Below are 26,733 nucleotides of genomic sequence, written 5' to 3' on the forward strand. Positions count from 1 at the left end.
TCTGGCTCTTCTTTTATGATGGCTGTGAATGACTGCCATGGCCATGTGAAGTATGTTTATTGTGGGTGGATGAATAGATGCATTTTGTAGCTTTAAACTCATAGCAGCAGTTCACAGCTTTTATTGACCTGAAAGAGTCAGGATGTTTGATAAAATGCTGATTGTGTTCACTTGAAAGTTGTACAAAATTAATGACCATGAAGCCAAATTTATTTTTACAGTTTTTGCTTGTAGTTTTGTGAAATGTTTTTCTTTTTTTAATTCAGCAGAATATCTCAGGAAGCCCAGCTATTAGTTTTTTTTTTTTACAGATTTGTCCCTTTGTATTTTTGTATCTTCACAATAATGTATTACACATGTTTTTCCTATTCTTTAAATTATTTGGGACACAATAGAATGTCTGTACAATGATAAATATTGTGAATATCCATTTTCTTTTAATTAAGATGTTATATAAGTAAATAACACCTTGCTACTTTTATAGAAATATATACTATTTAATAATGTCTGAAAATGTTGTTTTGTTATATTTTTCTAAATGCTATCCTCCATTTTGTCTAAAGTAATATTTCTGTATTTAAGCAATTCAAATGTTTAGCTACAGATTTGGTCCTTTATACTAGAAATTTACTATGTTTTTTTTTTTTTTTTTTTTTTTTTACAACATTTCTTGGTAATTGTAGGTACTAATATCTGTTTTTTTTTTTTTTACAAAATTATTCTAGGTAGCCAGAAAATAACTAATCTTTCTGTAAAATAAGGATTTATTCAGTAAATTCTTAGTTATTGTAAATGGAAAACTGTACTTTAAAAGTAAATTACTGTAAAGCAATTTTACAAAATAACCCATTAAAACCTAAGATTTATGGTGATTAACCAGATAGTTGTTTTTTTTTTTTTTTTTAGTAATTTCACAGAATGGATCAGTTTTTCCAGTTTAAATGCTAATTATTAACATTATTACCTGTCATTTAATGAACTTTGACAATAAAGTCTGTTTAGTATTTTTACAGTTTTAGCTTGTAATTTTTGTAATGGTTATTTTCTCTAATTTAAAAAAATATCTCTGGAAGCCCTGCTGTCAGCCTTTTGACTATTTTTTACAGATTTTGTCTTTACAGTGTGTGTGCTATAACATGCCAAACAGGATCATGAAAGAAACATTCAAAAAGCAACTCATAATCACCTTAATCATATTACTGTCTTATTCAGATTAAGGCAAATCATTTGATTACTGATGTACATGTAAACGTAGTCATTGTTTTTAAATTTGTGCAGATGTGCCAGTTCTTATCTAGCCTCTGCATGTCTTTAACCAGAACACCATTTCTTAAGCTGAAAATGTCAGCCAGAGAGGCAACCATTGGTGAAGGTATGTATTCATCACACTGTGGGCCCTCTAGACTGGGTGCACATTTCACCTCATAGCTGAAAAATAAGGTGCCATGATCTAAAGGACAAGCATCATTAACAACTCCACGTTTAAGTGTAGAATAACATGTACCAAGATGATCACGATTCCAGAAGTCATCATCGGCATATACTTCAAAAGTTAATGTACTGCCGATTTTGATATTAATATGACCAAAATTAAATGTTTCTGGCCAACGTGAATTGTCATTATTATCAATAGTCTGAGTACATTTGTTTTGTGTTTGATGTTTGATTTCTACATAACCATCTGTTTGAGACCATGTATCTCCATACAGACCTTTGGCTCTGAGATTGTAGACCTTCAGGGTGGCGAGCCCTTTTTCAGTTGGACAGCAGTTGGACTTCATAATTCGGCTACTTTGACAAACACAAACACAAGGATCTCTCGCACTGCACTTCTTACCAAGCTTACAAGGCTCAGAGCAAATCTTCCTGAGGGCATTTTCAATGATGTATTCTTCAACAGCTTTCTTCAGCCCTTTTCTGGCAGGGTGTTTAGCACTCAGTAAGAAATGGAGGGGTTTCAGAGTATACTGCACAACATCAGGGAGGCTCTTCAAAACTCAAGCCAGCTTTTAAGGGCATTTGGGTGTGATGATCCAGAAAAAAGCAGATCTTCTCCATTTATGTTCCCTCCAATTATCTCTGTCTGACGCTCACTAAACTTGCTGCTCATCTTCAGATTTGTGCCCAACTTCTGTTTAAGTTCTTGACATAAACGTGCCTCTGCCTCCACAGTTAATGCTTTATATATGCCCGAGGCTTCTACATCCAAACAGTCTTTAATTGCAGTGTCTGAAAGTCCACTCATTGATGCCTAACAGGTTTTTATGGCTGTTATGGCTTTCATGTGTCCCCCTAACATTACACTTGTGGTATTGTGAGTGCCATATTTGTAGATCAGCCTGCGGTAGGCGAATATTTCATAGAATGCAGGCAGTAATTTGATTGCTTGAAGAATATCAATAGTCACCCAAATTTCTGGCCGGGGCTCTCATTTCTGTTCTGCCTTCATCTATCTTATTTCATTTTCTTAGCAACACCCATTTCAACAATTAAAATGCTAACCAAAGAATGAAATGATGCTCTGCCTTGCATTTTTCTAAATTTAGGACTGTTTCAGGTGGATGTATTCATGTAGTCATGATTGAGGAAAAAAGTACAAAGAACTTCCATAGCAGAGGGACTATATAATATGTCCACCTTTCACAACAATTGCAGAAGCACATCTCGCTGTCATAGTGCCAATATATTTCCTGAGAAGAACTGAGAAAAGGAAAGGGTTTCCTTTGACTTTTGTGAGGGAACATGATTGTGTGACATAGCAAAACAGGGAACCTACTGTATCACAACGGTACCACAAGTGTGCAGCTAGATAACTGAAAAGGGAGAATGGTTTACAAAGAGTTGTTTAAAATTATTTTTATTTTTAGATACAGTACTAGGACAATGACACCTTAATTCAATAACAGTATGCAACAGTAAACTATGGTCAGCCCAAGCTCAAACAAAGCCTTCTCTTCTTGTGACGAACAGCCACATGCAAAAAAGCAAATACAGGTTGTTCATCAAGCACTTCCCATGTTGCATATAAATGTGAGAAGAGTGTGAGGGGTGACGCTTCATCTCTCTATTTGTGTGTGCTTGCTGCACATCAGCATTTGAAATGAGCATTAGTACACAAAACTGTAATGTAAAATTATATTTCCTATATATGCACCAAAAGATAGAAATACCTGCCTTAAAACCATTTTATTTGTTAGCGACATTACTATAGTGGCCTAAGACTTTCACACAGTCCTATAAACTTACCGGCCACTTTATTAGTTACACGTTACTAGTACCGGGTTGGACCCCCTTTTGCCTTCAAAACTGCCTTAATCCTTCTTGACAAGGTACTGGAAATATTTCTCAGAGATTTTGGTCTAAATTGACTTGAAATTATTACACAGTTGCTGCAGATTTGTCGGCTGACATAATGCGAATCATCCGTTTTAACCAAGCGGCAACCTCCCGCTCTCTCTCAGGAAGCCAATACGGAAGTAACTAAAACTGCAATTCATCCGAAATTCCGCTAGTCTTGTCCGCTCCTGGCTCCAAAACAGAGCAAATTTTAATTGAGCCCACTGTTAGAATGGCCAACTTTACAGCAGAAAAAAAGGTGTTTACAGCCTGGTACAAAAAAAGATTTTGGTTAAACAGGTAATATTACCCTTTATGACAACTGTGAGGGGGGTGAATTTTTTTAGAACTCATCCGTTTCCTTTATATTAAGTTATATTAAGTTTGCATAATTAAGGGAGTGGCCACTTGAGTGACAGCTAGGTCTCGTTGGTCGCCGTCACGTCACCTCAGCTGAATCCTGCATTTTAGCCACTGAACTCGGTGTATTCATTGTATTTCTTTGTTGTTTTATGTGGCTTTACACAGTCAACTGTCTTTTGGACTTGTTTCCTACACTTATTTGATGGAATGTCATGCTGAGTGCACGTTATTGTGCTCACAAACCATTCACGTGGCCTCCGTTTCACATGTGAGTAAAGTTATATACTTATATACCATCTCTATACATGTATTCGTTTTATTTAAGATCATTTATCGTTTATATTTATATTTAGAGCTGTAATGCACTCCAGAATCTGACGGATTGATTAGCTGTAGCCTCTAGAACAGTCATCTGAAGCGTTGTCATACAGTGTTATGCTGGATTTCATCAATAGTCTTACATATAACATAGACTACATCTGAAGTGTTTGGAAGTGATTCGCGTTTTCCTCCTGTTGAAAAATGTCATAAGAACAATGTTTAGTGGCTCAATGTATTACAGCAGTGTTTTTAAAAGACTAAACACTTTATTGATATAGTATACAACCGAGCACAAGTGGTCAGAATACAAACGAGTCACAGGTGATAAAGTATAAAGTATTAAGCGTTCTCCCAAAGTAAAGTGTCTGAACCAGGTCCAAGCAAACTGTCAGCAGGTGTCTGTAGCTCCGCTCACTCTCCGCCTCTTTGCCCTTGTTTGGTATCCCGCCATGGGTGTGATGACGCGTGAACAAAATGGCGACGGTTGGCCACGCCTACTTGTGGCTTCTTTTGCGCTCTTTAGAAACCTATGGGTGACGTCACGGATACTACGTCCATATATTTTACAGTCTATGGTTTTAACACACCCTAGAGGTGCTCTTTTGGATTGAGAGCTGGTGACTGTGGAGGCCTTTTGAGTACAGGTAACTCATTGTCGTGTTGAAGAAACCAGTCTGAGATGATTCACGCTTTATGACATGGCATGTTATCCTGCTGGAAGTAGCCATCAGAAGATGGGTACACTGTGGTCCTAAAGGGATGGACAGGGTCAGCAACAATACTTAGGTAGGCTATGGCATGGACACAGTGCTCAATTGGTACTAATGGGTTCAATGTGTGCCAAGAATATTTCCCCCACATTATTACATCGCCACCACCAGTTTGAACTGTTGATACAAGGCAGGATGGATCCATGCTTTCATGTTGTTGACGTCAAATTCTGGTACTACCATCCAAATGTCGCAGCAGAAATCGAGACTCATCAGATTAGGAAACTTTTTTCAGTCTTCTATTCTCCAATTTTGGTGAGCATATGTGAATTGTAGTTTCTTCTTAGCTCACAGGAGTGGCACCCGGTGTGGTCTCCTGCTGCTGTAGCCCATCCGCCTCAAGGTTGGTTGTGTTGCGCCTTAAGTGATGCTCTTCTGCATACCTCGGTTGTAACGAGTGGTTATTTGAGTTTGATGGATTCAGATTTCTGCTTTCCAATCCGTCCCAGCGTGGATCAACATTTATTCTTCTTTTTCATTACTTTATTAATATGATTATTAGAATAATGAATAAAGTTAACCCATTGCTTAATATAAGAATGTTCAGTGTGTGTGCCTGTCTCTTTGTAACTCTATTTATAGGAGCCTTCGAATTAGGTCAGAGGTCATGAAGACCTCGAGTGGAACTGAAGGGCTCGCTGATAGAAAACAACTGTACAACTGTTTTCGTATTCGTACTGATATGAGATTATACTGTCTAAAGTGATTTTGATATTATTATTATGTGTTAATTCTGTTTAAAGTGATCATACTTTTTATTCAAAATAGACTTTGCGTATAAGGATATAACTGCCTGAATGTAGATTATATCGTTTTTTCACCAGTTTTGATAAAGGTGGCTGAGAGTACACTCAACCTTGGGTAAGAAACAGATTGTACTTTAAGTGTGTGTGTTCTATTTCATTGTGGATCTTTTTTCATAGGTCTGGGGTCAGCTTTAAACAGTCTAGAGAATGTCTGTTTTGTACGCACGCACCCATGTGGAAATTGACTAGTCTATCTGTGTTTTAACCAATCAGGTCAGAACACCTATATGTATGACAGAGTTAATGACGTTATGTGAAAGTATAATTCTTATTAAAGAGCCCATATTATACGTGAAATAGGGTCATATTTTGGTTGTAAGGGTCTCCAACAACAGTCTAATATGCATGCAAGGTCAAAAAACACTTTCTTTATCTTGTAATCTGCATTTATTTTGTCTAATTATACCAGCGACTCCCATATGAATCGTTCAGTGATTCATTTGTTCCCAAAACCCTCCTTAGCGTGAAGCTAATCTGCGCTGATTGGACCGATGACCGTCTGTTGCGATTGGTTGACATTGACTGCCTTTAGCACGAGACAGAGTGAATTGCTCAGCAGCTAATCAACAATATAAAAGTAGTCAGAGTGCATACACGCTTCATAGTGTAAGGCGTGGATTTTGGCAGCCAGTAGGTGAATGTAAAAAAAAACGATGGACTTGAAAATACAGACGACTAACTATTTTATTGAGCAAAAACTCCAAGAACTGGCGAGGAGATCTCCGAGCTCTGCTCTTTTCACACACATACACACGCACACACGCACACACACACACACACACACACACACACACACACACACACACACACACACACACACATTACCCTCGACCTTGAACGATGTGCACACACACACACACACACACATATACACACACATACATTACCCTCCTCCTCGGACGATCGACACCGCGCGCGCACACACACACACGCACACACACACATTTCCCTCCTCCTCGGACGACACCGCGCGCGCGTACACACACACACACACACACACACACACACACACACACACCCACACACACATTACCCTTGACCTTGAACGACGCACACACACACACACACACACATATACACACACACACATTACCCTCCTCCTCGGACGATCAACACCGCGTGCGTGCACACACACACACGCACACACACATTTCCCTCCTCCTCGGATGACACCGCGCGCCTACACACACACACACACACACACACACACACACACACACACACACATTAGACACACACATTAGACACACACACATTAGACACACACACATTACCCTCCTCCTTGGACAACACCGCGTGCGTGCACACACACACAAACACTCACACATTACCCTCCTCCTTGGACAACACCGCGCGCGCCCACACGCACACACAAACAGACACACACACACACACACACACACACACAGTACCCTCGGAGTAGGAGGACACCCACACACATACACACATTACCCTCATCCACAGAGGTCCGTAAACAAAGCGACACGCGTTGCGTTTTTAACGTGGGTTTACACGCGATATGAGAATATAGCGAGTAACCTGATACAGTACACGTGGTGGCCAAACACAACTAAATACATTTGCAAGCTAGAGTAAACGAGGCAACAAATTTAGCTGGATATTTCACTTTACTAAGAGCTGTGTTACACACTACATGGAAGGCCATTTTTAAAAAAACCCATAATATGGGCTTTTTAGATTGTGATTGTGAGCAGAATGGCTTAGAAACTCATTGCGAGTGTTGGAGTTGGGTTCTGCGGATGAAACTGGAAACTATCTTCAGTAAACTTTATTTATGTATTTGAATCTCTGGCTCTTCTTTATCTGACAGCCAGATCATTCTTTGGGTTAAAACTGTAAATTATTGCTACAAGTTACTGTTGCCTTTCTATCAGCTTAAACCAGTCTGGCCATTCTCCTCTGACCTCTGGCGTCAACAAAGCATTTGCGCTCACTGGATATTTTCTCTCTTTTGGACCATGAACTGTTAAACCTGTGCGTGAAAACCCAATAGATCCGCACTGTCTGAAATATTCAGACCAGCCTGTCTGGCACTGACAACCAAAAATCACCTTAAATCACCTTTCTTCCTCATTCTAATGCTGAACTGAAATGGAGCAGTTCGTCTTGACCATGGCTGTATTTCAATTCCATAAAGGCAGAAAACAGACTCGTGTTCTTGTGGAGACGGTTCTTGACAAGTTATCTTGGTAGAACAAACTCGAGATACTGTGAGTATAAAGAATGCATCCTATGATAAATGAGATGCTGCGTTCTTTCTGAAGGTCACATGACTTTCACGCGTTTTAATGAAAAATTATTTAAACATGAAGGCATTCATACAATAATTTATTGTTTTTGCCCTTTTCACAATATATATTATGCATAAAGACCTTACAAACATACATTGCACAATACAAATAAAACATTTTAATACAAATATCAGCCCAACCCCCCCCCCCCCCCCCCCCCCCCCCCCAAAAAAAAAAAAACACCCTTAATGTGTTAATGGCCCAGATTTTCACTGTAATGTTTACTTTCACTATCTTTTTAGGTAAACTCCTCAGTCAAATAAGTTAAATCTCTGAATTTTAATATTGTTTTCAAACAAATGGTATGTTTATGACTATATCTATATATGTTTATTCACAAATAATAATAAATTAAAAAAACGGAAGGCTTTGTGCCTTGCGGTCAAAAACTGCTCCTGTCTTCACTGCTTGTCGAGGTGTCAGCTGCAAATATCTTATTAATTTGGATGGCGTCATGCATTCGTTAGCAAGAACTTTGGTGCAGATAATGCACTGTGGCTGGGTCAGGGACTCTGCTTTGAGAAAATTAAATAAAACCGTAGTTCAGGTAATTATCTTGGTATTTCCTGCAAGTCGTTTTTCCAGTATTGCTAGCGCTGTTACCCAAAATGTTCAGAGCTTCCTCACCTGGGTCCAATATGCTTAGGTGATTACTAGGCGAATCGGTGAGAATCTTTTTTTTGTTGGGGACGAATTACAAATTCATCAATTTGTCAAATGAATAAGGCAACATGATTGCTCTCCTAATTGCCCACTGCTAATTTAGTTTTTTTTTAAATATGATGTGAGCCCCCCACAGAGCTTGCTGAGGTCCTCTTGTGGGCCAGGACCCCCCTGTTGGGAACCGCTTGATGTATATAACAGTGGAATAGGCTTAGCTTATTTGTAAAGAAAATTACCTAAATCTCCATTTGATGACTTTGTGGAGCCTAAAGATGACTCTGTTGGTATTTCATTCATGTTATAGACAGTAACAGTTTACATGGGCACCAATAATCCAATTTAAATACAATTAAGACAATACTGATTAAGAATCTACCATGTAAACAGCTTTTTTTTATTAATATAATCAAATTAAGGTCTTAATTTGACTAAACAAAAATCAGAATTAAGACATGTGGAGTATGCCAATTTTAGTTGCATTATTTAAGGGCAGTACAGACATGTAAACACCTTAATTAAACTGTCGTGTAGGATTTTTCCCATATTTTGCAACAGGATGAACACACACGGCTGTTTGACACTATTTTCTGCACCTATCTAGTCCGTAGGACCACAGACACACACACACCACGAAATGCGGAGAATTTTTTTTCTATACGCAAGCAGTATCAAATTCCATTAAAACAACACTCTTCCAGCAGATAAGGCTCGCATCCAATATCCTTTTGTCTTGGGGGCATGCATGAAGTGTTCCTAAATGAAAGGGAAAGTGCCAAACTGTAGTTAAAGTCAGCAGATTAAAACACACAAAATTACATTAAAATCCTGAGGAAATGTGAATGGTGGTGACGCAGTGACGTTAATTGAATTATGCGCTATAACATGTTACCGGATCATAAAAGGAACATTCAAAAAGCAATTCATGTAATCACCTTAATCATATTATTGTCTTATTCAGATTAAGGCAAATCATTTGATTACTGATGTCCATGTCAATGTAGTCATTGTTTGTTAATTTGTGCTGGTGTGCCAGTTCTTGTCAAGGAGGCATTTTGTTGCAGGAGTTGTCTCTCTTTTGGTACACAGCAGCTGCTATTAGAATTTGCAAGTCTAAACAAAATCAGTCAAAACAGATCTGTCTTTTGGAATGCTTTATTAATGCAAAAAAAGCAATGGAAAAGTATTAAGCAAAAGTTTTCCTTTTTCTAAGGCTTGAAAGTCTAATAGTCCATCTTATCCATCTTTGTCAAGCATGAAAATATATTTGAGAGTTACAGCATCATGAGCTTTCCATTATCACCCTTAAAGTGAGTCATACCTGAGTTATTGAAAGCTAATTCAAGCCTCTGCATGTCTTTGACCAGAACACCGTTTCTTGAGCTGAAAATGTCAGCCAGAGAGGCAGCCATTGGCGACGGCTTGTGTTCATCACACTGTGGGCCCTGTAGACTGGGTGCACATTTCACCTCATAGCTGAAAAATAAGGTGCCATGATTTAAAGCACATCCATCATTAACAACTCCACTGCTAACTTTAACAGAACATGTACCAAGATGATCACAATTCCAGCCGTCATCGTCGTCATATACTTCAAAAGTTAATGTACTGCCGATTTTGATATTAATATGACCAAAATTAAATGATTCTGACCAACGTGGATTGTCATTATCATCAATAATCTGAGTGCGTTTGTTTTGTCCTTGATGTCTGACTTCTACATAACCATCTGTTTGAGTCCATGTATCTCCATACAGACCGTTGGCTCTGAGATTGTAGACCTTCAGGGTGGCGAGCCCTTTTTCAGTTGGACAGCAGTTAGTCTTCATAATTCGGCTACTTTCACAAACACAAACACAAGGATCTCTTGCACTGCTCTTCTTACCAAGCTTACAAGGCTCAGAGCAAACCTTCCTGAGGGCATTTTCAATGATGTATTCTTCAACAGCTTTCTTTAGCCCTTTTCTGGCAGGGTGTTTATCGCTCAGTAAGAAATGGAGGGGTTTCAGAGTATACTGCACAACATCAGGGACGCTCTTCAAAGACTCAAGCCAGCCTTTAAGGGCATTTTTGTGTGATGAACCAGAAAAAAGTAGATCTTCTCCGTTTATCTTTCCTCCAATTATCTCTGTCTGACGCTCACTAAACTTGCTGCTCATCTTAAGATTTGTGCCCAACTTCTGTTTAAGTTCTCGACATAAACGTGCCTCTGCCTCCACAGTTAATGCTTTATATATGCCCGAGGCTTCGACATCCAAACAGTCTTTGATTGCAGTGTCTGAAAGTCCACCAATTGAAGCCTCACAGGTTTTTATGGCTGTTATGGCTTTCATGTGTCCCCCTAACATTACACTTGTGGTATAGTGAGTGCCGTATGTGGAGATCAGACTGCGGTAGGCAAATTTATCATAAGATGCAGGGAGTAATTTGATTGCTTGAAGAAACTCAGCATGAAGAGGAGGCTTTTGAACAACGTGATATCTGTAAAGAAACATGAAATGTTTTAGAAGTAAGTTTCTTTTAATTGATTATAAGTAAAAACAACTCAGCTCTTTCTCACCTGTAAAAGTTACATTCGACTTGGTGTTTGGTGAAACTGTATTTGTCTCGTTTGGATTTCTGCATTGCAAATTTTGCTTCCCTGGAATGAGTGCCTCCAACTGTAGCTCCAGAAAGTTTAACACTTAAATCTGCTTTCCAGTCGCCTGAGATAGCTGAAGACGATTCTTCGACCACTGCTTCACTTGATTCAAAGATCTGACCGGAGACTTTCATTGAACACTTTGGCAAGGTCCTCCAGAAGTCAACTGCAGCTGGTAGCTTCTGCTTGATTCCATTCATGTATTGGTTTGTGCGCATGTTACAGGTGCCGTTTCCTAAATCCCATTTCTCTGTGTTGATCACGTAAGTACCTTTGCGCTCCAGGGTCACAACATCAAATCCTTCACCAGCAAGATTGTATCCTGGAACAAAGTGAGCATTTTCACACTCTTTTAAAGTGCCTATTTCAACTTCTCCAGAAATGGCAATGAGAAGCATAGCCCAGAAAACTAACAGGTAAACCGGTACGTGCCTCATGATCTGTTGAGAGAAAAGGAAATATGAACGTTTCTAGCATAACTTAAAAACCTAATATATATATTTTTAGATTCTTACCACTGAATTCACAGGTGGTCTGAACAAAGTGATTCTGAAATATTCTCACGCTCTCAGTTCATTTTATATCACAGTTTTGTAGTTGCTGGGGGCGTGGGTGTTTCAGTGATGTCAAGATGCAGTGACATCTTAAAGCCTTTTCTGTTTTGTCTTTATTTCATTTGCTCCTATGTAGTGTTTTTCTATCCACTTCGCTCCTGGTTGTGCCTTCTTGTTTACCCTTGTCTCACCCCATTAGTCCTCATTTCAATAATTGTGCTTCCTGCCCCTTGTGTGGCTGCCTCAATCTGTACTCTCTTCTTTCATGTTCTTGTCAGATAGTTTTGTGCTATAGTTGGCCTACGTTTTGGTGCAAATAGAAACTACTCTTGTGTTTTTTTCAGAAACCATGCACAAGCTCTAGTGGAACTTTTTTTTCTATAACAGCGTTGATAATTGTGTCACAGTAGAGTGTGCAGGTACAGCTGGCATGCTTGCCAACACAATGGGAAAAGGCTAAAGATGTTGACTGTGCTGATTGTTGTAATGTAAAAATATTACAGCAGGGGCTTTCAGCAGGAGGTGCCTGCATGATTCACTAAAACAAAGCCTTTTAAAAGAGTCATTTGTTTGGACTCTTAATAGGCAATATATATTTTCTTGAATTATATGGCATTTTTATGTCCTTAAAATTATGCACACCTCCTGCAAATAGGCCCAGGAACTGATTTAAATTTAATACATTGGGTTCACAGTGTTGTGGAGGCAATGCTTTTTCTCAGGGTGGCAATTGCCACACTCTGCCACAACAGGATATCTGCCCTGATGGTTTGGATCATGTGGCTCTGTGATGACATGTGTAGTGGATGGCATAGTTTTGTAGCACATGTTATTTAAAGGCAAGAGTGTCAGGGTCCTCCAATTAAAGCTCTTTTTATTTTTTGACACACATTGACACATTCAGGGCTCTATTTTGACGGTCCATGCGCAAAGTGCAAAGCGCAGGGTGCAAACGCTTTCAGGGCGTGTCGGAATCGATTTTGCAAATATAAGAACAGAAAAATCTGCTTTGTGCCATGGTGCATGATCTAAAAGGGTTAAGCTTATTTTCCTAATGAGTTATAGATGTGTTTTGAGAATAAACCAATCAGAGTCTCATCTCCCATTCCCTTTAAGAGCCAGCTGCGTCGCACCATAAGCACATTTGCTATTTTCATGACATAAAGTGAAAAAACTGAGCATTTCACTAGCAAGAAAACAGTTAAACAGAGCATCATCAGCGCGAGAATGAGAGATAAGGCATCTCATAATCTACTTTCACTTTCGCTCTCGTGGATAGGGAAACCTTGTACGCACAGACATCAATTGGTCTATAAATAATTAATTTTGTTTGTTAAGCGCAAAGATTCGTTTCAAAACTATTTCTAAATTCAGTTCTAATTTCCAGCAAACGAATAAATAAACAATAACAACGAAGTGTGATCAAAAACCTGAGTTATATCCTAATACACATGCTGTGCCCCATATGGTCTAAAATCTGACATGGACAAATCTTTGCTTGTTTTTAATAAAACAAATATAAATATGCTTATAATAAATAATACTGATGATAATAATAACATTATACCAAAGCAATTTGTTATGAATGAACTTAAAAAGCCTCCCGAGATGAAGAAGACATGAAGGCAGTGGTTTTTAAATCTATGTAGGCTAGAAAATATGTTTTGTAATATTTTTTATCCTTTATATTTATATCCTTTATATATTCTTATTATATCCTATATATATATACTTAATATTTAAATTATTTTTCCTTTTTAAAGATATTTGCGTATTGCTCTACATCTTGTGTGTATTAAGCAGTGTGTAACAGGTGCACAACTAACACGCTCTGCGCTGGACTTAAGACCGGCTTTGTTCTGGTTTAATAAAAAATCTATTATAGTTTTTCAAAATAGCAACGCGCCAGCAATGCACCTCAGAACGCCTATGGGCACACAAATGAGCGCAAATTTGCTATTTAATAGGGGTGTCAAAATTAGTCGTTTCTTCAATGCACCGCGATGCAGACGCGGACAATTCGGTATCGGTTTAGTAATAATCATAACCGGTTATTACTGACGCCATTTACCTCATATGCGCTCTGTCGCGAGGGAGTCGACCGCGAGTATTTACAACGCTCTAACTACTTAATACTCATGAACTGTGCACAATTTCACTGTGTGTGTTTGAGAATGAAAGTAGCCTACCCCATCTCTCTCTCTCTCTCGCTCGCTCTCGCTCTGCCTCTGTCTCTCTCTCTTTCTTACACACACAGTGGCCCATTTGACCTGCTGGCGTGACTTTTCTTTTCCTCTCGGTTGTTTTACAGTGTTACTTTTGGATACAGAAACGAGCGCGTGTCTGCAGAGTTTTCTCCACCGTGTCTATCATAGATCAGCTGTGAGATCGCCGCTGCCACCTGCCGCTTATCTTTCATCTGAAGAGCGCAGCGCGCAAGAGCCAATCGCAACCGTTTTTGTTAAGGGTGTAACCAATCAAAGAGGTGTAATAGAACTAGACAAGGATCAGAAATTGAGCTGGATATTTATATTTGTTTATATTATTTGCTAAATGCTCCATTTTTTAAAAGTTGCAGTTTATATATCTGACTGTTTGTATTAAATTACACAATTGTATTACAAATAATAGCCTATATAAATATAAATATATTCATACATTTTAATACAAGAGCTGCTGCTGTGCAGAAAATATAAAAGCATCGTCAATGCACCGTGATGCACCGAACTATCGAATTGAACCGAATCGATGGCATGATAATCGTAACCGAACCAAACCGTGAGACTAGTGTAGGTTCACAGCTCTACTATTTAAACAGTAAGGCGGAAAACGTCAAAACGACTCTTGCGCCAAGCTGAAACTAGCAAACAACAATTGCATCGCGCCTTGCGCCACATTGTGCCGGGTATGTGATAGGGCCCTCAGTATTAACCAACAAAGTGGCAGTACGGGTGTAGAAACAGCTGATGGGGGCCATAGCAACGACAAACGGCAGGGAATCGCAAGCTCACAAATGAATTTAAATCAGTAAAGATGTCTCATTTTCAATGTAGTTTAAGACGTGATTTGTGAATATAAAGAGCTAACCAGATACAGTACAAGTTGCTTTAAGTGATTAAGTAACAAGTAACATTTCACAACTAAATTTTTTTTTTTTTTTTTTTTTTTGCAAGCTAGAGGCAACAAAGAGGCAATCATTGTAATCTTACAGCTTTAGATCCTGAAGAAGAAGAAACTGGTCCATATGAACTGTGCACTGACAAAAGTTCCTGTTAAGGTCTGGCAAAGTCCCATATTTTCATCAAATAGTCTTTGCTGATACTTCCTTCAACCAGAGATGGGAAGTAACGAAGTACAAATACTTTGTTACTGTACTTAAGTAGATTTTTCTGGCAACAGTACTTTACTCCACTACTTTTTACTTGTACTTTTCCTGGCTATCATGCACCGCACGTGGGCTACTTTATGAAGATGACTATAAGAAAGGCAAGGATTACTACGCAGGTGTGACAGGGGAAGTCGGCGAATTTAACATGACTGATGCTGTCCTTTTTCACACTAATAAGACACCTTTTACTCGTTCGGATCATTGGTAAACAATAGAAACACATTTCAGTTAAAAAAACAGGCCGTTTAAATGCTTAAACCTTTTGCCCACTTCCGTTCATACTGCACAGGCTTTCACTGGTCTTTCATTCTAATACCATGAAATATAGTTTTTTGTAAAGATTTGTTCATTTAGTACTAAAACAATCAAATACTTTATAAAAAAATGTATGCATTGTGGTTTATTTCCTTTATTTCTGATAAGTTCATATTTCCTAATACAAAATTTATGCTGTTTTTCAGTTTTTATTGATTTTCTATTGACTATATGATTTTGCATATACATGTAGGCCTATACTGTTGTCCTCAATTAATAGTTTTTAACAAATATTTTACAACAACAAAAGTAACTTTACTGGGCAATTTATGAATAAAAATATAATGCAAAAGATCCTGAATTTATTACGTGAAAAAAAGATCATGCACATGTTTTGTAGGTTGTAGTCATGCATGTATATGTTGCTTTTAGAATAAATGTATTGCAGGTTTTCTCAGTCACTTCAGTACATTTCTCACATCAGAATTAAAAGCCAGTCTCCTGCTCAGAATCCTTAGTTCATCTCTCAAAACTAAGTTTCTGTGTTAATGAACATGTCAGTGGCATCAGAATGACATGATTCTAGCTACTTAATAGTCATGTTGTCAAAAACAGTGTACTCTGGAGGGCTGTACTGATGTAAACTATGACAACATTTTTTGGCCATTTGTACTGTAAATAGTTGCCAGATCATGTCATTGTGATATAGAAAAGAAAAAAAAAAACAGCACTGCAAAGCACAAATATCAGACAAATTAAACATGTGAATATAGGACAACCTCCTTTTAGACCGATTTAGAAAAAAGTCTAAAGGAAATCTATAAAAAAGTCATTATGACAAAATATTACGACAACCTGTTCAGCCATTTTTATGTAAAGACTGAAGAAATGATCCCTGAAGAATCCCTGAAGAAATGATTAAATGTTTTGGGGAGTGAGACTATTAAGAGACCAAATACAGAGACTAAAATAATAAATTTTGAAGCAATTGATAATGTAGGAAACATCAGAGTATTGCACATAATCATTTGAAACTTGTTCATAATGAGAAACTGCTGTGTACAAGTGACACAATGATGATCTGAAAATTGAACAGGGAGTTTTGAGAATTTTAATTCTGATCTGAGAAATGGACCAAAGTGACTGAGAAAAACTGTAGCAGAACTCATGTTTATTAATTAAACAAAACAACCACATTACCCTGGAAAAAAATACCAAAATAACAGGTTATTTATGAGAGCTACTTTTTAAGAGAATAAAGCAGCATTAGCATAATGCAAAAAATAGTTTGCAGTCAAATATGATAAGTATTTATAAATATATATATACGCGTATTCGTATTTGACCATTCGGTATGAGGCTTTCGGTTCGGTACGCATTACAAACCGAACGATACTCCACCCACGAAAGTTGCTGACTCCAAGAGGAGGGATTCTGCGAAACCAAACATCGCAATGTGCGCTCAAGATCCTGATTGGCTCTCTCTGTCTGACCGTTACTCTGAAGATGAAAACCAGAGGAAAGACTAACAGTGGCCCCCAATAAACGACAGAATTCTCTCCAGAAATAAGAGACAAACTGAGGCCCCCTGTCAGAAACCCTGCTGTCGGGAGGCCATGAATGCGAAAGACGTGATTAATGAGAGCAACCGCTGTCTCTCTGGCTGACGGTAATTTGGGCAGAGGGACAAAATAAGCAGCCTTTGAGAACCTGTCCACCACGGTTAAAACTACCAAGTTGCCATTAGAGGATGAAAGACCCTTAACAAAATCTAGTGAGATGTGTGACCAGGGTCTTGAAGGCACTGACTGCGGTTGAAGGAGTCCAGCCATTGGGCGATTGGAAAACTTAGAAACAGCACAGACAGAGCAAGCCAAAACAAAATCGTGCACATCAGGAGCCATCACTGGCCACCAGAATCTTTGCTTAAGAACAAATAATGTGCGACTCAGCCCCGGATGACAGGCTACTTTGGAGAAATGAACCCACTGGATAACGTTGGACCTCTGGCACAAATAACTGACTCGGTAGGCATCCAATCGGGGGCGTTACCCCATCCAGGGCTGCGCGGACCCTCGACTCGATCTCCCAAGAAATGTTCGCCACAAAAACCTTCTGCGGGAGCATTGGATCAGGTGATGACGTACGCTCCAAAGGATCAAAAAGACGGGATAGCGCATCAGGCTTGATGTTCTTGGAGCCTGGTCTGTACGAGACTGTGAAATTAAATCGTCCAAAAAATAATGCCCAACGAGCTTGCCTAGAGTTTAATCTTTTGGCGGATTTGATGTATTCAAGGTTTTTGTGATTGGTCCAGACGATAAAAGGAACCCCCGAGCCTTCTAAACAAAGCCGCCACTCCTCCAACGCAAGCTTGATAGCCAACAACTCTCGATTACCAATGTTGTAATTTCTTTCTGCAGTAGATAAACGATGAGAAAAATACGCGCAAGGGTGGATCTTGCCGTCCGAAGCAGAGCGCTTGGACAGGATGGCTCCGACCCCAACCTCTGACGCATCGACCTCCACCACAAACTGCCGAGAGGGATCAGGGGCTATGAGGATCGGGGCTAAAACAAAGCAGCCTTTCAGTTTGGAAAAGACAGCTTCTGCTGCGCTAGACCACCTGAATGGCGTTTTGGAGGAGGTCAAGGCGGTCAGAGGTGCGGCGAGCTGGCTGAAATTGCGTATAAAACACCGATAAAAATTGGCAAAGCCCAGAAACCTCTGTAGGGCCTTACGGGAATCTGGGGTTGGCCAATCCACCACAGCCTGAATCTTCTCTGGATCCATGCGCATCCCCTCGACCGACACGATATGCCCCAAGAACTGAACAGACTGTGCATGAAAAACGCATTTCTCCGCCTTGACAAAAAGACCATTCTTTAACAGCCTCTGCAACACTCACCTGACTTGCTGAATATGTTCCTGGAGAGAGTGAGAAAAAGTCAGAATGTCATCCAGGTAGACATAGATAAACTGATCTATCATATCTCTCAACACGTCATTGACGAGTGCCTGGAAAACAGCTGGAGGGTTGGAAAGGCCGAAGGGCAGAACGCAGTACTCAAAATCCCCTCTAGGGGTGTTAAACACTGTTTTCCACTCATCCTCGAGTCTTATGCAAACCAAATGATAAGCATTGCGGAGATCTAGTTTTGTGAAAAAGTTCGCCCCCTGCAGACGTTCAAAGGCTGAAGAAATCAACGGCGAAGGATTAGTATTCTTAACCGTGATGTTGTTCAGCCCCCGATAATCAATGCAGGAACGAAGGGAACCATCCTTCTTTTTCACAAAAAAAAAAATCCCGCCCCCGCCGGTGAAGAAGACGGGCGGATGATCTTGGCTGCTAGAGAATCAGAAATATATTTCTCCATGGCCTCTCTCTCTGGAACAGACAGTGAATATAACTTGCCCTTAGGCGGAGACGTACCTGGCAATAAGTCTATAGCACAGTCATAGGGACGATGAGGAGGTAAAGAAGCAGCCCGGGTTTTACTGAACACTCCGATCAGGTCATGGTACTCATGAGGCATGTTTGAAAGATCTATCTGCTCCTCCTGAAACACAGAAAGAGAAACAGTAGAACAAGCAGACAAGGACAGGACTCATGACAGCTCTCGTTCCAGGAAAACACGGCATTGTGACCCCAATTAATGTGAGATCTATGTAACACTAACCAAGGATGACCCAAAATGACCGGGGTACCGATAGCATCTGTTAAAAAAAAAATGTAATAGTCTTAGTGTGGTTACCGGAAGTAATGAGTTTTATGGGAGCAGTGATATGTGTGATGGTTGGAAGAGAAAGACCACTAAGGGCGTGCACAGCAATGGGTGAAGAAAGCAAAGAAACAGGATTTTTAAAGTCTTAGCCAACTTGGAGTAAATAAAGTTTCCCTCCGCTCCAGAGTCAATGAGCGCGTGACCAATATGAGTGTAGGAATTAAAACACAAAGTTATGGGTAATGTTGTTTTGTTATGGGACTTCTTCTTACCCATAATCTCCCCCATCAATAAACTCCTACCCATGGTCGACTTCTTACTCTTGGTGGGGCAAAAAGCCACAAAATGTCCTGCAACTCCACAGTACATACATAACCCCTCCGTACGGCGGCGATCTCGCTCCTCCACAGTAAGATGACATTTGCCCTTCTGCTTGGGCTCTGGTTCAGAGAGCTTCATCTCGGGAGAGCGGGTCCTAGAGACCGGATGTTGTGGGCGGGGCACCTTGCGCAAACCTCTCCGTTGCAGGCGGTTGTCCACTTTGATGGCCAAGTCGATGAGGTCATCTAGGGTCTCAGGTAACTCCATGACGTATATCTCGTCCTTGATGTGATAAGCGAGTCCATGAAATAACATATCTTGCTGAGCCTCCATGTTCCACTTACATTCTGCCGCCAAAGTACGAAAATCAATGGAGAACTCCGCCATACTCAAATCCTCCTGACGGATCTCCACAAGCCTCCTTGATGCCTTTCTCCCCGAAGCAGCTCGATCAAACATGGCTCTGAGTTCATCTGAAAAAGCTTTGAATGTTTTACAACAAGAATGTTCTTTCTCCCATACAGTGGTTCCCCATTGAGCCGCTTTACCTGACAACAGGTTGATAATAAAAGCCACCTTGCTCTCCTTGCTGGGAATCGACGAGGGCTGTAGTGGTATGTAAAGCGAGCATTTGACCAAAAAGGCTCGACATAAATGAGTTTCGCCCGCATAACTCATTGGTGGAGGAAGTCGCGGCTCGGCGGAGCAAAGAGCCTCAATAAACACAGGACTTACTGGTGTGACTAGAACCTAAATAGCTTGACTGGTGGTCGTCATCTGTTTTTCTTGATGATCCAAACGAGCCGAAACAGTCTGTGAAAAACTTGCTGGGTCCATAACGGGTCAGTTCGTTCTGTCATGTTCATACAAGAGACATGGAACCCAAATGCAAGTAAAACAGTCTTTTAATGGATATATCACAAAAAAAGATAAGCAGATGAGGGGCTGGAGAACAAGGATCTGAGATGAAGGAGTGAACAAACTGAGAGGGATTGGCAGCGCCGATTAAATGTTCATGAAAAACATCAACAGAGAGGATCTAACATTCATCTCCGATGGAAACAGGAACAGTATTGTAGCAGCAACAAGGATATCACCCAATCCACAAATCACCAGCAAACACAGCGAGGAGAGCCTGACAGAGACACAGAAGACCGTGAACAAACAACAAACTGACAAGGTGAGACAGGAACACTGAACATTTATAGGGGCAGAAATGTGCTACACCTGTGGTGCGTTCATTATCAGCTGAGCTGTGCTAAGCAGCGACTACCGGAGACAGCGATCATGTGACCGCCCAGCTGATGACATAAAAACAATAACACTGACAGACATGTGACTCTCACACAAACACAGAGATAAGTGCACACACAGTAGTGATACAAGCACCGCAGATACAGATAAACAGTCACACCACGCAGACACATCATAAAAGAGCAGACAGATCCATAACCGTTACATCCCCGCTGCATGTTAAATAGTAGACCATTGCTTTTGAACTCAGAATATCCCTTTATTAAAGCATGCAGTCATTACCAAACTTGATGCCTTCTGTGTCAGCCTGCTGCTGCTCGTGCTGGCTCTGCCGTTGCCGCAGCAACCCTGACACAAAACTGACAATCTCAATAACCTGTTTACATCTCTCCACACCTGCCCACCTCCAAACACTACTCCAGTCAAGCACGCGCTACACTACCTCGCAAAATGGCTAGTTACCTTAATGTAATTCCAAACATCCCAGGTCTCCCGGAAGTCTACCGTAAATCTCGCATTGCGCACCATCACCGCCACCAAGAGAGTGGTGGAAAAAAAACTTCTTCTATGACAGTAAACTATTTTAGCTGTATTATTTGAGCATATCAACTCGTTTACACTGACATCACAGAATCAGTAACTGGAACCTAATGGAAGCCCATGCAACTTGCTAGAATCAGCGATTAGATGATTAAAAGATCTCCATGCTGACATGCCCAAAACAGCTCTGTACAGTTAAATGTGCCTTAATATCAAATAACTATACCAGACCATAAAGGTATAGCATAAGACTCCACTTAATCTACTGGATATAAAAGATTTCAGGAGAATTCAGAATGAATCAAAACTTAACATTTTATTTGTATTTTATTAGTATTTTTATTGTATTTAAATTGTATTCTGCCAATTACATAATAAAACCATCAGGAAGCCAATTCAGAGATGAGACTATAACAATACAACATCCATTACTCAGATAATTCAAAGAGTTATGGATGCACACCTGACCAGAGAAGTACGTTGCAGCATAAGTCTCAAAGATGCTGCAACGTTGTGTCTTTCTACAAGATCCCCCCTGACCCATATCACATCTTTACCTTATATACTCAAGTCAAAACTAACAGCCATAAATTCAAGACAATAGAAGCGTCACAGAGACCCTTGCCTTGTGATTTTAAGGAGTTAACCATCTCTAAGGAGGGAGAGCATCTGGCAAAGATCTTATCAAAGCCAAAAACCAAATCGACATATACAAGTGGAAATATACTGTGAAATTAAGACCAATTACACAGAGACATTTAAAATGATACCAAACATGAATAAAGTGTTACATGATACACCATATTAAAACCTTGGACATTTTAAGTGAAAATGTAAATTATTTGCTCTGATCAGAAGGTAACTTAAGGGTCAAGAAGGGGGGCTTAAAGTGAAAGGAGAACAGTGAACTTTCTTGTATTACCCCCTGGTGTGGTGTAATTCTGTTTTTCCAGCCTGTGTTTGCATTGTCAACAGTGATTTGAATAGAACCGCTGAACAGCTGCTTTCCTGTTCTTCTTCTCATATCAGAAAGGCTATTGTTGTATTGCATATCAATTCTTATCGTCTTGTCTCATGAAATTCCAATTCCATAGTTCTCAGGGTCTGATATTCTGGAATCTTACAAGGGTCTGGGTAAAACCCGAAAGCACGACCTTTAGGTGCTTTTGGAATCAGTGTCATGTTATGAGATGGTTAGCATCATCTGCGTAAAGGCTTGTTGGGGTTGGAAGTTATAGACATCTCAGAGGACCAAAGCATGGGTATTAGTAGAACTAATTTGGATTTTCTTGTAGCGTGGATATTAGAAATGAATGGGATGAAGTCTTTGGAAGACTTCCACTGGGTTTTTGGGGGTGATGGAGGTTTCACAGAGGTGGTTCGCAGCCATGTCATTCCTGAATAGGGAGGGGCAGGGGTAGCGTGGGACTCCACTTCTAAGAACAGCTGCCAGAGTTTCTGCATATACGTAAAATTTGGCAAGGTGTCTTGATTTCTGTCCTTAGATCGCTCTCCCTCTGTATTACATTACGTGCAATGCTCATAGAATGTGTAGATCAGCCATGGATGCTGAGAATAACTTAATAAGGTCCTGGAGATGATTGATTGTTGAAGGGCAGAGGGTGATCCGAGGTTATTGGAGGCAGAGTCTGCAGGCAGTGCGGCTGGGGGCATGGCTTCTTAAGGTTGTAATTTATAAGGTTTGGGTTGGTCTGAGTGTGGCAGGAAGAAGTAGGTTAGGGGAATGGAGTATGGCGTGAACTGCTAGTTCAGGGGGTTTCTCTGCTAGGTGATAGCTAGGTTGTTCTGAGTGGTTCCTAGGCAGTTGCTGGGGTTCACTGGGTTGTTAACTGGGAAGCCTCATTTACATGTTTGATCAAAACCCAATGCTTACAGTAGCAAGCGTTTCTAGCATGTTCTAGCATTAAGCTTATCATCATTAGTATGTAGCTAATCACTGTTGGCGAGTGTAGAACAAGAAATCCCATTTTCTAGCATGAGTCAAACAAGCCAATACCCAGCTGTTCTGATGCTGAAGGAAAACAGTTGATAAATTGTTAAAGGGTTAGTCTGTTTGTTGCTATGGATCTGATTGACAGCTTAGTGTGATGGTACACCACAGCTTCTTGTGTGAATGATATAAATAAACCCAGATGTCTCTATGGCAGTAAGAACTGGACTTGGACTTAGCGAAAAATAGCTTGCCATATTGTCATAGCATAGAAAATATCATTCTTAAATTAACTTAAAATAGAATGACAGAATGTTGGTTTCTCATGCCATCATAGTGATTATGTATCAGTAATATAAGTAGCACTAATGACTAATCGAATAACAAGTAACTATTGTACAAATAAGTGCTGTAAAATATATATAACAGCATAAAATATTTAATGATAAGTTATTTTAGTTAAATGCATACGTACAAATGGGGCTTGTCATACAGAATGGACTTGAACTAATGTAAATCTGGCTTGCCATATTGAACTGATCGCTGGAAAGTTTCTGTATTTTTTCAAGCTGACATAATCATTTGTATAGGTTAAATAGTCTAATGCATATTGTATACTTAAAATAATACATATAATAATAATAATATTATATTACCACGAGCAGAGCATTATCAATCGCTGTATCTAAATGCCAGTGGAAATACAGCTAGTGCTGGGAGCTCGATCAGTCTGGGCCTCCCCGGCGTTGGGAGCTGCGGCGGCCGTACGTGAAGGCCAGCTGCCCTGTGTTAAAACTGCGGACTTATTGGTGTGCTCTGCTGAGTGGTAATGTGCTGGATGTCAGGTAGGGGAAGCAAGAGGAGCCGTGTAGTTAAGGGTGTTGTCATAGGTGATTTCTTACTTGAATGTTACAGAAATAGTTTTTTTAAAGGGGTGGTCCACTATGATATCATATTTTAAACTTTAGTTAATGTGTAATGTAGCTGTGTGAACATAAACAACATCTTTGAATGTAAAAAGTTCAATGCAAAGGGAGACCTTGGGTTTTACATAGTTAGCTTAGCAAAGCCTACAATGAACAAATTTTGGGGACTACAAAAAAATACTTCCGCCCCCTGTGAGATCATAAAAGTTTGTTTACTGCGCATCCAGACTAAGCAGGTAAGGCACCTGGCCAGAGGCGCTGTAATGTTATAGCAAAGATGAAGCTAAAATGCGTTTAAACGCTGCTATTTCCACAGAGCTTCGTCCGTTTCTGTATTTAGGCTTCCAAATGACACAACACAAACACAGAAGTGCTTACAGTTCAATATTAATTATGTACCAGAGAATTATAAAATACAGAGCAAACATGATTTGACAAAACAGCTCCAGGATCTCTCCCAGTTCAGTGTTGGATTCAGCTAAAATCTCCTCAAAGCAGAAGCACATGGGAAAGCTAGGTTGCTGCTGGAAGTTGTGTTAGTGAGACCAGCAGGGAGCAGCCTTTGGTCTGTGTGGGCCCTAATGCCCTGTGTGGGCCAAGTATTTTGATAGGGACTCTTACAGCTCAGTAAGTGCCATCTTTCGGATGAAATGTTAAACCGAGGTCATTAAAAATCCCAACATGCCCTTCGTATGTGTATATATGTGTATTTATGTGTATGTTGTGAATGATGTGTATGTTGTGTGTATGACTTCACTGTGGACGGCAAAGTAAGAATCTCATTGTACAGGGAGACGTGTTTCCTTACTGTGCACATGACAATAAACAGTTGAATTGAATTGAAAAAGAGTAGGGGTTTAACCCTGGCATCCTGGCCAAATTTGCACACTGGCCTCCTAACCATCCCTATATCATAATAGGCTTCATCATTCTGTCTTCTCTCCACCAATCAGCTGGTGTCTGGAGTGTCCAGAAAAGTGCTATATAAATGTAAAAAGTTATTGTTATTATTATTATTTTATTATTGTTATTATGTAACATGAAATTAGCTCATTTTATAAATATTAATAATCAACAATAACAGTTTATTCTTAATTATTAATATTCCGGCTTAAGCTTCAGTCAATTTGGTCAAACAAAACATATGATTGTAAATGATCATGCTCGCGCGACCGAGCGGATTCCCAGATTATGAATATTAATTATCAACAATAACGAATTATTATTAATCATTAATATTCCGGATCAATTCATTGTTAATTTGACCAAACGAACACAAGCAGAGCCGCCGCTCTTCCGAGCGGACACGGCATCTATTCATTTAGAAAAAGGGAATTTAATTGCTACTTCTTGTGAAGTAGATTAATCATTCAAAAGTTTTAAACAACTTATAATAGCTAGGCAGGGGAATCTGTATTTCAGTGACATTTTCTCGTGAGGCAAACAATACAATTCATTTGATTATAATGGAATTTATTGACTAGTCAGACGTAACGAACAAACAAACGCACAAACATACATTAAACACAAAACAAAGGTAAACCACGTGGAGATATCGGGTCAATAGAACGTGTAACAGCAAAGAGACATAGTAAAGCTAGGAAATATAGATTTCAGGTAAAAGAGTGACAAAACTTTCAGTTCCACACGCACCATTACGGACCACCAAGGTTATAAAAAACACCTTTTTGATAAAAGGGGCACAGCTTAATCGCATAACTAAAATCACCTGGTTTTTCATGTCTGGAGGTCTCTTTTATGCGTCTCTCTTCCGTCGTGATGAAAACTACTCTTGATGTGCTTTGATGCGTGGAGTTTGTAATGCAGTTCGGACGAACAAGATCGCAAACTTTAAACTGAATTTACTTTGCCGAGGGCCACTATGGAAGTTTTTTCCTAACAAAATTAAAATGAAAATTCAAATGCTTAAAAGATCAAATGATAAATCAAATGCTCAAACTATAAATCAAATGCTCCAACCGACATTGCAAATGATAAATCAAATCCTCAAACTGACTCTGCAAATGATAAATCAAATGCTCAAACGGACTTTGCAAATGGTGAATCAAATCCTCAAACCGACTCCTCAAATGATAAATCAAATCCTCAAACTGACATCGCAAATGGTGAATCAAATGCTCAAACTATAAATCAAATCCTTAAATCGACATTGCAAATGGTGAATCAAATGCTCAAACAACTCTGCAAATGGTGAATCAAATGCTCAAACGACTCCGCAAATGGTGAATCAAATGCTTAAACAGACATCGCAAATGGTGAATCAAATGCTCAAACAGACATCGCAAATGGTGAATCAAATGCTCAAACAGACATCGCAAATGGTGAATCAAATGCTCAAACAGACATCGCAAATGGTGAATCAAATGCTCAAACAGACATCGCAAATGGTGAATCAAATGCTCAAACAGACATCGCAAATGATAAATCAAATGCAAATGAGGTGTCAATCAACCAGCATAGGCGGAGCTTTAAGGCGGAAGAGTTTGTTGTTGACAACAACCGGTAGCGCTACGACTTTTTCAAGGCGTTCAGATTTGCGTGCACTATTCCATGTCGTATCCGTATAAACTCGTGAAAGAGAAAGCGAGA

At 39.7% G+C, this 26,733-nt stretch overlaps 2 protein-coding genes and 1 pseudogene across 14 annotated transcripts in view; 1 reads left to right on the forward strand and 2 right to left on the reverse strand.

Annotated features, from left to right (window-relative positions):
* The window catches only part of LOC108180164 (immunoglobulin lambda-1 light chain), a 219,336-nt gene that overhangs the window by 108,445 nt on the left and 84,158 nt on the right, over nucleotides 1-26,733 (forward strand). The window lies entirely within an intron of this gene.
* LOC103909246 (perforin-1-like) lies at nucleotides 1,224-2,674 on the reverse strand (annotated as a pseudogene).
* Nucleotides 9,710-12,056, reverse strand: prf1.7 (perforin 1.7). Its single transcript, XM_003200600.7, has 3 exons — nucleotides 11,725-12,056; nucleotides 11,129-11,649; nucleotides 9,710-11,049 (listed from the first exon to the last, which is right to left on the reverse strand). Exons 2-3 carry the CDS (start codon nucleotides 11,644-11,646, stop codon nucleotides 9,843-9,845), a joined length of 1,725 nt encoding a protein of 574 aa, XP_003200648.1. The 5' UTR covers nucleotides 11,647-11,649; nucleotides 11,725-12,056; the 3' UTR covers nucleotides 9,710-9,842.

The sequence above is a fragment of the Danio rerio genome, chromosome 19 (genome assembly GCF_049306965.1).
Source record: "Danio rerio strain Tuebingen ecotype United States chromosome 19, GRCz12tu, whole genome shotgun sequence".
In the NCBI taxonomy this organism is placed as follows: domain Eukaryota; kingdom Metazoa; phylum Chordata; class Actinopteri; order Cypriniformes; family Danionidae; genus Danio; species Danio rerio.